Genomic DNA, 17021 nt, shown 5'->3' on the forward strand with positions numbered 1-17021 from the left:
AGACCACAGTCAGTACCACACAGACCACAGTCAGTACCACAGTCTGTACCACACAGACCATACAGTCTGTACCGCACAGACCCCAGTCTGTACCGCACAGACCACAGTCTGTACCGCACAGACCACAGTCTGTACCGCACAGACCACAGCACAGACCACAGTCTGTACCGCACAGACCATAGTCTGTACCGCACAGACCAGTCAGTACCGCACAGACCAGAGTCAGTACCGCACAGACCAGAGTCAGTACCGCACAGACCAGAGTCAGTACCACACAGACCACAGTCAGTACCACACAAAACCACAGTCAGTACCGCACAGACCACAGTCAGTACCACACAGACCACACAGACCACAGTCAGTACCACACAGACCACAGTCAGTACCACAGTCTGTACCACACAGACCACAGTCAGTACCACACAGACCACAGTCAGTACCACACAGACCACAGTCAGTACCACACAGACCACACAGACCACAGTCAGTACCACACAGACCACAGTCAGTACCACAGTCTGTACCACACAGACCATACAGTCAGTACCGCACAGACCACAGTCAGTACCGCACAGACCACAGTCAGTACCGCACAGACCACAGTCAGTACCGCACAGACCACAGTCTGTACCGCACAGACCACAGCACAGACCACAGTCTGTACCGCACAGACCAGTCAGTACCGCACAGACCAGTCAGTACCGCACAGACCAGAGTCAGTACCGCACAGACCAGAGTCAGTACCGCACAGACCAGAGTCAGTACCGCACAGACCACACAGACCACAGTCAGTACCACACAGACCACAGTCAGTACCACAGTCTGTACTACACAGACCACAGTCAGTACCACACAGACCACAGTCAGTACCACACAGACCACAGTCAGTACCACACAGACCACACAGACCACAGTCAGTACCACACAGACCATACAGTCAGTACCGCACAGACCATACAGTCAGTACTACACAGACCACAGTCAGTACCACACAGACCACAGTCAGTACCACAGTCAGTACCACACAGACCATACAGTCAGTACCACACAGACCATACAGTCAGTACCACACAGACCATACAGTCAGTACCACACAGACCATACAGTCAGTACCGCACAGACCATACAGTCAGTACCGCACAGACCATACAGTCAGTACCGCACAGACCATACAGTCAGTACCGCACAGACCACAGTCAGTACCGCACAGACCACAGTCTGTACCGCACAGACCACAGTCTGTACCGCACAGACCACAGTCTGTACCGCACAGACCACAGTCTGTACCGCACAGACCAGAGTCAGTACCGCACAGACCAGAGTCAGTACCGCACAGACCAGAGTCAGTACCGCACAGACCACAGTCAGTACCGCACAGACCACAGTCAGTACCGCACAGACCACAGTCAGTACCGCACAGACCACAGTCTGTACCGCACAGACCAGAGTCAGTACCGCACAGACCAGAGTCAGTACCGCACAGACCACAGTCAGTACCACACAGACCACAGTCAGTACCACACAGACCACAGTCAGTACTACACAGACCACAGTCAGTACTTCACAGACCACAGTCAGTACTACACATAACAGACCAGACAGTCAGTACTACACAGACCAGACAGTCAATACTACACAGACCAGACAGTGAGTACTACACATAACAGACCAGACAGTCAGTACTACACCACAGTCAGTACTACACATAACAGACCAGACAGTCAGTACTACACAGACCAGACAGTCAGTACTACACATAACAGACCAGACAGTCAGTACTACACAGACCAGACAGTCAATACTACACAGACCAGACAGTGAGTACTACACATAACAGACCAGACAGTCAGTACTACACCACAGTCAGTACTACACATAACAGACCAGACAGTCAGTACTACACAGACCAGACAGTCAGTACTACACATAACAGACCAGACAGTCAGTACTACACCACAGTCAGTACTACACATAACAGACCAGACAGTCAGTACTACACAGACCAGACAGTCAGTACTACACAGACCAGACAGTCAGTACTACACAGACCAGACAGTCAGTACTACACATAACAGACCAGACAGGCAGTACTACACATAACAGACCAGACAGTCAGTACTACACATAACAGACCAGACAGTCAGTACTACACATAACAGACCAGACAGTCAGTACTACACATAACAGACCATACAGTCAGTACTACACAGACCAGACCATACAGTCAGTACTACACAGACCAGACAGTCAGTCAGTACTACACAGACCATACAGTCAGTCAGTACTACACAGACCATACAGTCAGTCAGTACTACACAGACCATACAGTCAGTCAGTACTACACAGACCATACAGTCAGTCAGTACTACACAGACCAGACAGTCAGTCAGTACTACACAGACCAGACAGTCAGTCAGTACTACACAGACCAGACAGTCAGTACTACACAGACCAGACAGTCAGTCAGTACTACACAGACCAGACAGTCAGTCAGTACTACACAGACCATACAGTCAGTACTACACAGACCATACAGTCAGTACTACACAGACCAGACAGTCAGTACTACACATAACAGACCAGACAGTCAGTACTACACATAACAGACCAGACAGTCAGTACTACACAGACCATACAGTCAGTACTACACAGACCATACAGTCAGTACTACACAGACCATACAGTCAGTACTACACAGACCATACAGTCAGTACTACACAGACCATACAGTCAGTACTACACATAACAGACCAGACAGTCAGTACTACACATAACAGACCAGACAGTCAGTACTACACAGACCATACAGTCAGTACTACACAGACCATACAGTCAGTACTACACAGACCATACAGTCAGTACTACACAGACCAGACAGTCAGTACTACACAGACCAGACAGTCAGTACTACACAGAACAGACAGTCAGTACTACACAGACCAGACAGTCAGTACTACACATAACAGACCAGACAGGCAGTACTACACATAACAGACCAGACAGGCAGTACTACACATAACAGACCAGACAGTCAGTACTACACATAACAGACCAGACAGTCAGTACTACACATAACAGACCAGACAGTCAGTACTACACATAACAGACCATACAGTCAGTACTACACATAACAGACCATACAGTCAGTACTACACAGACCAGACAGTCAGTCAGTACTACACAGACCAGACAGTCAGTCAGTACTACACAGACCATACAGTCAGTCAGTACTACACAGACCATACAGTCAGTCAGTACTACACAGACCAGACAGTCAGTCAGTACTACACAGACCAGACAGTCAGTACTACACACAGACCAGACAGTCAGTACTACACATAACAGACCAGACAGTCAGTACTACACATAACAGACCAGACAGTCAGTACTACACATAACAGACCAGACAGTCAGTACTACACATAACAGACCAGACAGTCAGTACTACACATAACAGACCATACAGTCAGTACTACACATAACAGACCATACAGTCAGTACTACACATAACAGACCATACAGTCAGTACTACACAGACCAGACAGTCAGTCAGTACTACACAGACCATACAGTCAGTCAGTACTACACAGACCATACAGTCAGTCAGTACTACACAGACCATACAGTCAGTCAGTACTACACAGACCAGACAGTCAGTCAGTACTACACAGACCAGACAGTCAGTCAGTACTACACAGACCAGACAGTCAGTCAGTACTACACAGACCAGACAGTCAGTCAGTACTACACAGACTAGACAGTCAGTCAGTACTACACAGACCAGACAGTCAGTCAGTACTACACAGACCAGACAGTCAGTCAGTACTACACAGACCAGACAGTCAGTCAGTACTACACAGACCAGACAGTCAGTCAGTACTACACAGACCATACAGTCAGTCAGTACTACACAGACCATACAGTCAGTACTACACAGACCAGACAGTCAGTACTACACAGACCAGACAGTCAGTACTACACAAGACCAGACAGTCAGTACTACACATAACAGACCAGACAGTCAGTACTACACAGACCATACAGTCAGTACTACACAGAGCAGACAGTCAGTACTACACAGACCATACAGTCAGTACTACACAGACCAGACAGTCAGTACTACACAGACCAGACAGTCAGTACTACACAGAGCAGACAGTCAGTACTACACAGACCATACAGTCAGTACTACACAGAGCAGACAGTCAGTACTACACAGAGCAGACAGTCAGTACTACACAGACCATACAGTCAGTACTACACAGAACAGACAGTCAGTACTACACAGAACAGACAGTCAGTACTACACAGACCAGACCAGTCAGTCATAGAAGTTGTGTTGTTCTGACCTGGTCTTGAAGCCCGTCCCGTCCTGCTGTCCCTGGCCGGCTGACTGGAAGGTTCCGTGTCCCTCGTCCTGCTGTTTCCCCAGTTCCCCCTGTACAGGGCTGACCCCCAGCAGCAGCAGAGCACAGCGGTGGACCACTGAGTTACAGGCGGCTGTGTACAGGTCCTGTCCCTCAGGCAGCCCTGTACAGCTGTCTCTCCTGTGCTGCTCCTCCTGGGATGTCGTGGCCTCCTCCTCCCCTAATAACAATAACACATTATTAATATAGAAAGGGTGATTTCACTGAGGAGAAATGGTGTGCTTGCTTCAGCTGGACAAAACCATCAGTCTGAAGAACGTTGAATATTTAGAGTGGTCTGTAGCAAGCATATGTAATCAATAATACATAGATATTTTAAAGTGCTTTTATAAAACCTAAACCAAAGGCCTTTTACAATAAGCAACTATACGTTAAACAAAAACAACAGCAAACAAAAACTACAAGTCACTTTGGATAAAAGTATCTGCTAAATGGCAGATACATGTTATGTGATATTATACTGAAAATAACCTTCCCCTCCTCCTCATAGCTACATATTATATTATACTGAAAATAACCTTCCCCTCCTCCTCATAGCTACATATTATATTATACTGAAAATAACCTTCCCACCTCCTCATAGCTACATATTATATTATACTGAAAATAACCTTCCCACCTCCTCATAGCTACATATTATATTATACTGAAAATAACCTTCCCACCTCCTCATAGCTACATATTATATTATACTGAAAATAACCTTCCCACCTCCTCATAGCTACATATTATATTATACGGAAAATAACCTTCCCCTCCTCCTCATAGCTACATATTATATTATACTGAAAATAACCTTCCCCTCCTCCTCATAGCTACATATTATATTACACTGAAAATAACCTTCCCCTCCTCCTCATAGCTACATATTATATTATACTGAAAATAACCTTCCCCTCCTCCTCATAGCTACATATTATATTATACTGAAAATAACCTTCCCACCTCCTCATAGCTACATATTATATTATACTGAAAATAACCTTCCCCTCCTCCTCATAGCTACATATTATATTATACTGAAAATAACCTTCCCCTCCTCCTCATAGCTACATATTATATTATACTGAAAATAACCTTCCCACCTCCTCATAGCTACATATTATATTATACTGAAAATAACCTTCCCCTCCTCCTCATAGCTACATATTATATTATACTGAAAATAACCTTCCCACCTCCTCATAGCTACATATTATATTATACTGAAAATAACCTTCCCCTCCTCCTCATAGCTACATATTATATTATACTGAAAATAACCTTCCCCTCCTCCTCATAGCTACATATTATATTATACGGAAAATAACCTTCCCCTCCTCCTCATAGCTACATATTATATTATACTGAAAATAACCTTCCCACCTCCTCATAGCTACATATTATATTATACTGAAAATAACCTTCCCACCTCCTCATAGCTACATATTATATTATACTGAAAATAACCTTCCCCTCCTCCTCATAGCTACATATTATATTATACTGAAAATAACCTTCCCACCTCCTCATAGCTACATATTATATTATACTGAAAATAACCTTCCCCTCCTCCTCATAGCTACATATTATATTATACTGAAAATAACCTTCCCCTCCTCCTCATAGCTACATATTATATTATACTGAAAATAACCTTCCCCTCCTCCTCATAGCTACATATTATATTATACTGAAAATAACCTTCCCACCTCCTCATAGCTACATATTATATTATACTGAAAATAACCTTCCCCTCCTCCTCATAGCTACATATTATATTATACTGAAAATAACCTTCCCCTCCTCCTCATAGCTACATATTATATTATACTGAAAATAACCTTCCCCTCCTCATAGCTACATATTATATTATACGGAAAATAACCTTCCCCTCCTCCTCATAGCTACATATTATATTATACTGAAAATAACCTTCCCACCTCCTCATAGCTACATATTATATTATACTGAAAATAACTATCCCACCTCCTCATAGCTACATATTATATTATACTGAAAATAACCTTCCCACCTCCTCATAGCTACATATTATATTATACTGAAAATAACCTTCCCACCTCCTCATAGCTACATATTATATTATACTGAAAATAACCTTCCCCTCCTCCTCATAGCTACATATTATATTATACTGAAAATAACCTTCCCCTCCTCCTCATAGCTACATATTATATTATACTGAAAATAACCTTCCCCTCCTCATAGCTACATATTATATTATACGGAAAATAACCTTCCCCTCCTCCTCATAGCTACATATTATATTATACTGAAAATAACCTTCCCACCTCCTCATAGCTACATATTATATTATACTGAAAATAACCTTCCCCTCCTCCTCATAGCTACATATTATATTATACTGAAAATAACCTTCCCACCTCCTCATAGCTACATATTATATTATACTGAAAATAACCTTCCCCTCCTCCTCATAGCTACATATTATATTATACGGAAAATAACCTTCCCCTCCTCCTCATAGCTACATATTATATTATACTGAAAATAACCTTCCCCTCCTCCTCATAGCTACATATTATATTATACGGAAAATAACCTTCCCCTCCTCCTCATAGCTACATATTATATTATACTGAAAATAACCTTCCCCTCCTCATAGCTAAATATTATATTATACTGAAAATAACCTTCCCCTCCTCCTCATAGCTACATATTATATTATACTGAAAATAACCTTCCCCTCCTCCTCATAGCTACATATTATATTATACTGAAAATAACCTTCCCCTCCTCCTCATAGCTACATATTATATTATACTGAAAATAACCTTCCCACCTCCTCATAGCTACATATTATATTATACTGAAAATAACCTTCCCCTCCTCCTCATAGCTACATATTATATTATACTGAAAATAACCTTCCCCTCCTCCTCATAGCTACATATTATATTATACTGAAAATAACCTTCCCACCTCCTCATAGCTACATATTATATTATACTGAAAATAACCTTCCCCTCCTCCTCATAGCTACATATTATATTATACTGAAAATAACCTTCCCACCTCCTCATAGCTACATATTATATTATACTGAAAATAACCTTCCCCTCCTCCTCATAGCTACATATTATATTATACTGAAAATAACCTTCCCCTCCTCCTCATAGCTACATATTATATTATACTGAAAATAATCTTCCCCTCCTCATAGCTACATATTATATTATACTGAAAATAACCTTCCCCTCCTCATAGCTACATATTATATTATACGGAAAATAACCTTCCCACCTCCTCATAGCTACATATTATATTACACTGAAAATAACCTTCCCCACCTCCTCATAGCTACATATTATATTATACTGAAAATAACCTTCCCCACCTCCTCATAGCTACATATTATATTATACTGAAAATAACCTTCCCACCTCCTCATAGCTACATATTATATTATACTGAAAATAACCTTCCCACCTCCTCATAGCTACATATTATATTATACTGAAAATAACCTTCCCCTCCTCCTCATAGCTACATATTATATTATACTGAAAATAACCTTCCCCTCCTCCTCATAGCTACATATTATATTATACTGAAAATAACCTTCCCCTCCTCATAGCTACATATTATATTATACGGAAAATAACCTTCCCCTCCTCCTCATAGCTACATATTATATTATACTGAAAATAACCTTCCCACCTCCTCATAGCTACATATTATATTATACTGAAAATAACCTTCCCCTCCTCCTCATAGCTACATATTATATTATACTGAAAATAACCTTCCCACCTCCTCATAGCTACATATTATATTATACTGAAAATAACCTTCCCCTCCTCCTCATAGCTACATATTATATTATACGGAAAATAACCTTCCCCTCCTCCTCATAGCTACATATTATATTATACTGAAAATAACCTTCCACTCCTCCTCATAGCTACATATTATATTATACTGAAAATAACCTTCCCACCTCCTCATAGCTACATATTATATTATACTGAAAATAACCTTCCCCTCCTCCTCATAGCTACATATTATATTATACTGAAAATAACCTTCCCCTCCTCATAGCTACATATTATATTATACTGAAAATAACCTTCCCCTCCTCCTCATAGCTACATATTATATTATACTGAAAATAACCTTCCCCTCCTCCTCATAGCTACATATTATATTATACTGAAAATAACCTTCCCCTCCTCCTCATAGCTACATATTATATTATACTGAAAATAACCTTCCCACCTCCTCATAGCTACATATTATATTATACTGAAAATAACCTTCCCCTCCTCCTCATAGCTACATATTATATTATACTGAAAATAACCTTCCCCTCCTCCTCATAGCTACATATTATATTATACTGAAAATAACCTTCCCCTCCTCATAGCTACATATTATATTATACTGAAAATAACCTTCCCCTCCTCATAGCTACATATTATATTATACGGAAAATAACCTTCCCACCTCCTCATAGCTACATATTATATTACACTGAAAATAACCTTCCCCACCTCCTCATAGCTACATATTATATTATACTGAAAATAACCTTCCCACCTCCTCATAGCTACATATTATATTATACTGAAAATAACCTTCCCCTCCTCCTCATAGCTACATATTATATTATACTGAAAATAACCTTCCCACCTCCTCATAGCTACATATTATATTATACTGAAAATAACCTTCCCACCTCCTCATAGCTACATATTATATTATACTGAAAATAACTATCCCCTCCTCCTCATAGCTACATATTATATTACACTGAAAATAACCTTCCCCTCCTCCTCATAGCTACATATTATATTATACTGAAAATAACCTTCCCCTCCTCCTCATAGCTACATATTATATTATACTGAAAATAACCTTCCCCTCCTCCTCATAGCTACATATTATATTATACTGAAAATAACCTTCCCCTCCTCCTCATAGCTACATATTATATTATACTGAAAATAACCTTCCCACCTCCTCATAGCTACATATTATATTATACTGAAAATAACCTTTTCCTCCTCCACCTCCACCTCCTTCCCTTACCTCCCCCTCCTCTACCCCCTCCACCCCCACCACCTCCTCCTTACCTTACCTCCCCCTCACCTACCCCTTCCTCCTCCATCTCCACCTCCTCCTCCCCTTACCTCCCCCAACTCCTCCTCCTCTGCTTCCTCCTGAGGTCAGGCCTCCCCCGGCGCTGCTGCTGGCCCTCTCCCTTTCTCGGCTCCTCGCCGCCTCCCGCGCTGAGAGGAAACATTGAAAGATTTCTGTGCCGTGCGACAGACAGACACAGAGAGACATCACACAGGGCGCCGGGTTAAAGGAAGCTGCGCGTTAAACCACGCTGTGACGTAGGTTAATGAAGCTCTAACCCATGCTAGTCCTGCTGGACTACAGTAAGACTCATTCAAGGCTGTATAACCCAGGTCCCCTTGTCCTATCCCTGTACCTTTGGGTGCCCATTGGTCGGCTAGGTGGAGCCATAGCCCTACTATTGATTACAGCTATAGGGTTTGAACTGGTAGCACCGTAGGGTCAGAGGTCAGGAGAAGAGCTAGGTGCTATTTGAAGTCCTCACAGATTTGTTTTGGAGCAAATTCCCTTTAAATTTTTACAAACATCAAATCAAATATTATTGGGACTGAACTTGTCCAAGGGCCAGTAGGAGGGTCCCAACTGTTCTCCTTGTCGTAGCCAGAGTTACAGAGACAGATGTAAATAACAGTGGCAAGCAGCAACGAGGTCAAAACCCGCCAAACTGGTACACACTGCAGGTCAACTCCACGCTGAATGTGTGTTTTCAGCTGTTACTGAAGCCGTTAACTGTAGTTTCCTTCATCACCTCTTCAGTTTGTAGTAATAACCTTTAGTCTACACTGCTATCACATCCACATCCTGTCACTAGAAATACAACCCCGGTGTGCAACAGAGACCAAAGTCTGATTGTGGTTAGTTTGTACTGTCACATTACCCAGGACCATGGTTGGCTCAGTTAACTGACCATGCTTTAGACTCTATATGGACCAAAGGTCACAGTAACATCAAAACTAGCAACCATCTTCTCCCTCTCCCATGCATTCACTCCCTGCATGTGCTCTTCAGTGTTTTAAACATATTCAGTCCAAGTGAATTCAGGGAGGAAGAGGAAGAGGAAGATGAGTCTGCTAGGTAGCAGTGTGTTCAGTGACAGCCTATTCAGTGTGTGTCTTGGTAGGAGTACATTCAGTAAGAGTGTTGTGTCCATGCAGTAAAGTGAACTACTCACTCCCAGCGGTCATGACTTCGTGCTCTCTCTCCTCCTCTTCCTCATCCTGCTCCTGATGCACATCCTCCCTTTCTCGGTCCGTCCTCTCTTCTAGCTCCGCCTCCTCGTCGATGGTCCTCGTGAACGAGTGCTCCTGGGGGTCCATCTCCAGCGAGTCCTGATTGTCTGAAATCTGATCGGGCACAACACCGAACACCCGTTAAAAGTGTTGTCACGATATCAGAATTTCAGGTTTAGTATCACGATACTCGATACCGAAACAAAACCTCAACGATACCACGGCCAACAAATGATGCGTTTTAGTTTAAGGGTTGATTTGGAATAAGGCAGTAGACCCTGAGGATGTTTTATGGACCAGCGGACCAGTTACTGAAGTGTCTAGGATGTAGGGGATTAAGGGTTGATTTGGAATAAGGCAGTTGACCCTGAGGATGTTTTATGGACCAGCGGACCAGTTACTGAAGTGTCTAGGATGTAGGGGGTTAAGGGTTGATTTGGAATAAGGCAGTAGACCCTGAGGATGTTTTATGGACCAGCGGACCAGTTACTGAAGTGTCTAGGATGTAGGGGGTTAAGAATTGATTTGGAATAAGGCAGTAGACCCTGAGGTGGAACTGAAAGGATGTTGTATGGACCAGCGGACCAGTTACTGAAGAAGAGCCAGGTCCCTTACCCTCCTCTCCCGGGAAGACGAGCGTGTCTGGATGACGTCCATGTTCTTGCAGGCTAGCAGGCGGTTCCTGACCTTGTAGACACTACGGTACACCTCAGCCAGCGTCTTACACGGCTGGTACCTGGTGGAAACACATACACAGACACACTGACTGGTGAACCAAGCGTGCCACATCAAATAGACAATGCATGTGCAGTAGCATAGACCAACACTCTCCAGAATAAGTATGTGTCAAATGGCACCATATAGGGTGCCAGAGCCCTACTGACCCTGGTTTAAAGTAGTGCACTATATAGGGAATAGGGTGCCAGAGTCCTACGGACCCTGGTCTAAAGTAGTGCACTATATTGGAAATAGGGTGCCAGAGTCCTACTGACCCTGGTCTAAAGTAGTGCACTATATAGGGAATAGGGTGCCATTGGGAAGGCAGAACCATGATGGGTGTGCAGTAGTATTACCTGCCCTCTCCACAGGCTTGGCCCAGCAGGCCGGTATGCTTCAGTAGAGCAGCCAGGACAAACCTGGACACTGTGTCCAATAAGGTCTCATTACAGAGAGAGGCATTGTCCCAGTCTGGAACACAAGACAAATACATGGATATTACTACATATTACAGCAGGAATAATACTCTGGTTATTCTAAACTACACCGTCATGAAACAAAGATGGATGCTGATTCTCCATTACACTGAATGAACTGAAAAACTGAATAGACTGATTAAACTGTGGGAGCATTTAACAGAGAGCGAGCATCACTCAATAAACTGTGGGAGCATTCAACAGAGAGCGAGCATCACTCAATAAACTGTGGGAGCATTCAACAGAGAACGGGCATCACTCAATAAACTGTGGGAGCATTCAACAGAGAGCGAGCATCACTCAATAAACTGTGGGAGCATTCAACAGAGAGTGAGCATCACTCAATAAACTGTGGGAGCATTCAATAGAGAGCGAGCATCACTCAATAAACTGTGGGAGCATTCAATAGAGAGCAGGCATCACTCAAAAAACGGAATACACTGTGGGAGCATTTAACAGAGAGCGGGAATCACTCAAACTGAATAAACTGTGGGAGAATTTAACAGAGAGCGGGAATCACTCAATAAACTGAATAAACTGTGGGAGCATTTAACAGATAGCGGGCATCACTCAATAAACTGAATACACCGTGGGAGCATTTAACAGATAGTGGGATTCACTCAATAAACTGTGGGAGCATTTAACAGAGAGCGGGCATCACTCAATAAACTGAATAAACTGTGGGAGAATTTAACTGAGAGCGGGAATCAGTCAATAAACTGAATACACTGTGGGAGCATTCAACAGACAGTGGGCATCACTCAATAAACTGTGGGAGAATTTAACAGAGAGCGGGCATCACTCAAACTGAATACACTGTGGGAGCATTCAACAGACAGTGGGCATCATTCAATAAACTGTGGGAGCATTTAACAGAGAGTGGGAATCACTCAATAAACTGAATAAACTGTGGGAGAATTTAACAGAGAGCGGGCATCACTCAATAAACTGTGGGAGCATTCAATAGAGAGCGAGCATCACTCAATAAACTGTGGGAGCATTTAACAGAGAGCGGGCATCACACAAACTGTGGGAGAATTTAACAGAGAGCGAGCATCACTCAATAAACTGTGGGAGAATTCAATAGAGAGCGAGCATCACTCAATAAACTGTGGGAGCATTCAATAGAGAGCGAGCATCACTCAATAAACTGTGGGAGCATTCAATAGAGAGCGAGCATCACTCAATAAACTGTGGGAGCATTCAATAGAGAGCGAGCATCACTCAATAAACTGTGGGAGCATTCAATAGAGAGCGAGCATCACTCAATAAACTGTGGGAGCCTTCAACAGAGAGCGAGCATCACTCAATAAACTGTGGGAGCATTTAACAGAGAGCGGGCATCACTCAATAAACTGTGGGAGAATTTAACAGAGAGCGGGCATCACTCAATAAACTGTGGGAGCATTTAACAGAGAGCGAGCATCACTCAATAAACTGTGGGAGCATTCATTCATGACGTTTTTGAACCTTGCATCTGGAAGTAACAGGATGTGCGTCCACTACTTGTGAACGATTCTACTATTGTTATACAATCCACACCATTTCAGTAATGTATTATAGTTCATCCACATATAATCCACACCATTTCAGTAATGTATTATAGTTCATCCACATATAATCCACACCACTTCAGTAATGTATTATAGTTCATCCACATATAATCCACACCATTTCAGTAATGTATTATAGTTCATCCACATATAATCCACACCATTTCAGTAATGTATTATAGTTCATCCACATATAATCCACACCATTTCAGTAATGTATTATAGTTCATCCACATATAATCCACACCATTTCAGTAATGTATTATAGTTCATCCACATATAATCCACACCATTTCTGTAATGTATTATAGTTCATCCACATATAATCCACACCATTTCAGTAATGTATTATAGTTCATCCACATATAATCCACACCATTTCTGTAATGTATTATAGTTCATCCAGAAACAATCCACACCATTTCTGTAATGTATTATAGTTCATCCAGAAACAATCCACACCATTTCTGTAATGTATTATAGTTCATCCAGAAACAATCCACACCATTTCTGTAATGTATTATAGTTCATCCTCTTGTACCTTTGCTGGTGGCGTAGTCCTGCATGTTGCTCCAGAGACCGTTGGTGGGTTCTTTAGTGGAGCCCAGGGCCAGCTCTACTAGGATGCTGATATCTGCTCTCAGAGTACAGTCAAATGGTTTCTGCTCCTCATTACCTGAGAGGGCCTCCTCTAACAGCCAGCTGATGCAGTTATCTAAGGCACATACAAACACAATACAGGCCATCACTGTCAGCAAATAAATGAAACAGATCAGAATAAAAATAAAACCAGATAGGACCACTGATAGAGTTATCTAGAGGGAGGTCACCAGATAGGACCACTGATACAGTTATCTAGAGGGAGGTCACCAGATAGGACCACTGATACAGTTATCTAGAGGGAGGTCACCAGATAGGACCACTGATACAGTTATCTAGAGGGAGGTCACCAGATAGGACCACTGATACAGTTATCTAGAGGGAGGTCACCAGATAGGACCACTGATACAGTTATCTAGAGGGAGGTCACCAGATAGGACCACTGATACAGTTATCTAGAGGGAGGTCACCAGATAGGACCACTGATACAGTTATCTAGAGGGAGGTCACCAGATAGGACCACTGATACAGTTATCTAGAGGGAGGTCACCAGATAGGACCACTGATACAGTTATCTAGAGGGAGGTCACCAGATAGGACCACTGATACAGTTATCTAGAGGGAGGTCACCAGATAGGACCACTGATACAGTTATCTAGAGGGAGGTCACCAGATAGGACCACTGATACAGTTATCTAGAGGGAGGTCACCAGATAGGACCACTGATACAGTTATCTAGAGGGAGGTCACCAGATAGGACCACTGATACAGTTATCTAGAGGGAGGTCACCAGATAGGACCACTGATACAGTTATCTAGAGGGAGGTCACCAGATAGGACCACTGATACAGTTATCTAGAGGGAGGTCATACACCGGCCAAACCCGGACGACACTGGGCCAATTGTGCGCCGCCCTACGGGACTCCCAATCACGGCTGGTTGTGATACAGCCTGGATTCGAACCAGGGTGTCTGTAGTGACGCCTCTAGCACTGAGATGCAGGGCCTTAGACCGCTGCGCCACTCAGGAGCCCCAATAACGCCCCTATATAATATCTACACTATCTATCCTAACTATGCCGTGTTTCATACCTAGTTGAGGGATGTCCATCTCCAGCCCGTTGCTGAACAAGGGGGTTTTCAGCCAGTAGCCTGTATCCTGTTCCTCTAGAGAGGGGGGTGCTCCCTGCAGCATGCCCCCCAGGCAGCGGCCCACCAGCAGGGCTGCAGTACGCTCCAGATCCACCAGCCACACCCAGGACTGGGCCGGCTGGGCCAGGGGCTGCCCTGCAGGGTCCACAAAGTCTGGGGCTCCTGGAGAGACAGAGAGAGACAGAGAGAGAGAGACAGAGAGAGAGAGACAGAGACAGAGAGAGACAGAGAGAGAGAGAGAGACAGAGAGACAGAGACAGAGAGAGAGAGAGACAGAGAGACAGAGATATAGAGAGAGTATATAGATATATATATAGATAGAGAGATAGATATATATATATCGTATATATACGTATGTTATATATATATATATATATATATTATATGTATATATATATATCGTATATATATAGATATATATATCGAGTATATATATATATATATATATATATATATATATATATATATATATATATATAGATTAGGTTTATATATATATATTGTTATATATATATATTATATACAGAGCGTTAGTTTCATATATATATATATACGTATATATCGTTATTTATAATATATATATATATATATATATGACAGAGACCATATATAAATATATATATATATACTATATATACATATATATATATATACGTTATTATCATACACGTTATTTCACATACACGTTATTCCATATACATGTTATTTCATATATATATTGTTTCATATATATATTACGTATATTATATATATATTATTTTATATATATATATTACGTTATTGCTATATATATATATCGTTATTTACATATATATACCGTTTATATATATATATTGTTATTTATACATATACGCTTGTTAACATATATATACGTTATATATACGTAATATACGCAATAATATCAAATATATACGTATATATACGTATATATATAACATATATATACGGTATATATACGTATATATATATCGTTGTTTATATATAACCCATATATACGACCCATATATACGTTATTTCCATATATGTTGTTTCATATATACGTTATTTCCAATATACGGTATTTTACATATAGTTGTTACATATACGTTATTTCATAATACGTTATTAATAGTTTCATATATATCGTTAGTTTACATATATCGTTATTTCATATATATCGTTATTTCATATACATGTTATTTATATATATATATGTTAGCTTACAGATGATATAGACGACGTTCATATAGACAGAGCGAGAGAGAGAGAGACAGAGAGAAAGATAGAGACAGAGAGAAAGATAGAGACAGAGAGAGAGAAACACAGAGAGAGAGAGAGAGAGAGAGAGAGAGAGAGAGAGAGAGAGAGAGAGCGAGAAGGAGAGATGGGGGCAGACATTCTGTGAGATAACCATTACTCTAGTCAATAGCAGGGGTATGTGATGAAGCCAGTAGTACATTCAACATTGATCCTAACAATATATGGATAAGGGAGAACAACGTCAAATATCATGAAGTCGTTATCTGCTAAAAGACAACATGTACAACATGATACATAACACAGCCACTAGGCTATACAGAGATGCCCTTCACTTCAGCCTGGTCCCCTCCATCCAGATACACAGGATTCCCCTCCATCCAGATACACAGGATTCCCCTCCATCCAGATACACAGGATTCCCCTCCATCCAGATACACAGGATTCCCCTCCATCCAGAGACACAGGATTCCCCTCCATCCAGAGACACAGGATTCCCCTCCATCCAGAGACACAGCATTCCCCTCCA

The 17021-nt window shown here is 41.9% G+C and overlaps 1 protein-coding gene across 16 annotated transcripts in view; it reads right to left on the reverse strand.

The window, feature by feature from the left end:
- LOC106576577 (probable E3 ubiquitin-protein ligase HERC1) overlaps positions 1–17021 on the reverse strand; it is a 196604-nt gene that overhangs the window by 123633 nt on the left and 55950 nt on the right. For 14 of the 16 annotated variants that reach the window (XM_045689728.1, XM_045689732.1, XM_045689736.1 and 11 more), the window contains exons 19-25: positions 15197–15418; positions 14047–14220; positions 11833–11947; positions 11375–11495; positions 10702–10873; positions 9581–9703; positions 4350–4587 (exon numbers count right to left, since the gene is read on the reverse strand). In XM_045689728.1, coding sequence (XP_045545684.1) covers positions 4350–4587; positions 9581–9703; positions 10702–10873; positions 11375–11495; positions 11833–11947; positions 14047–14220; positions 15197–15418 — 1165 coding nt within the window. The remainder of the gene's footprint in view (positions 1–4349; positions 4588–9580; positions 9704–10701; positions 10874–11374; positions 11496–11832; positions 11948–14046; positions 14221–15196; positions 15419–17021) is intronic. The other 2 variants (XM_045689735.1, XM_045689740.1) reach the window with 2 other exon arrangements.

Source organism: Salmo salar, chromosome ssa11 (assembly GCF_905237065.1).
Source record: "Salmo salar chromosome ssa11, Ssal_v3.1, whole genome shotgun sequence".
NCBI classification, from domain to species: Eukaryota; Metazoa; Chordata; class Actinopteri; order Salmoniformes; family Salmonidae; genus Salmo; species Salmo salar.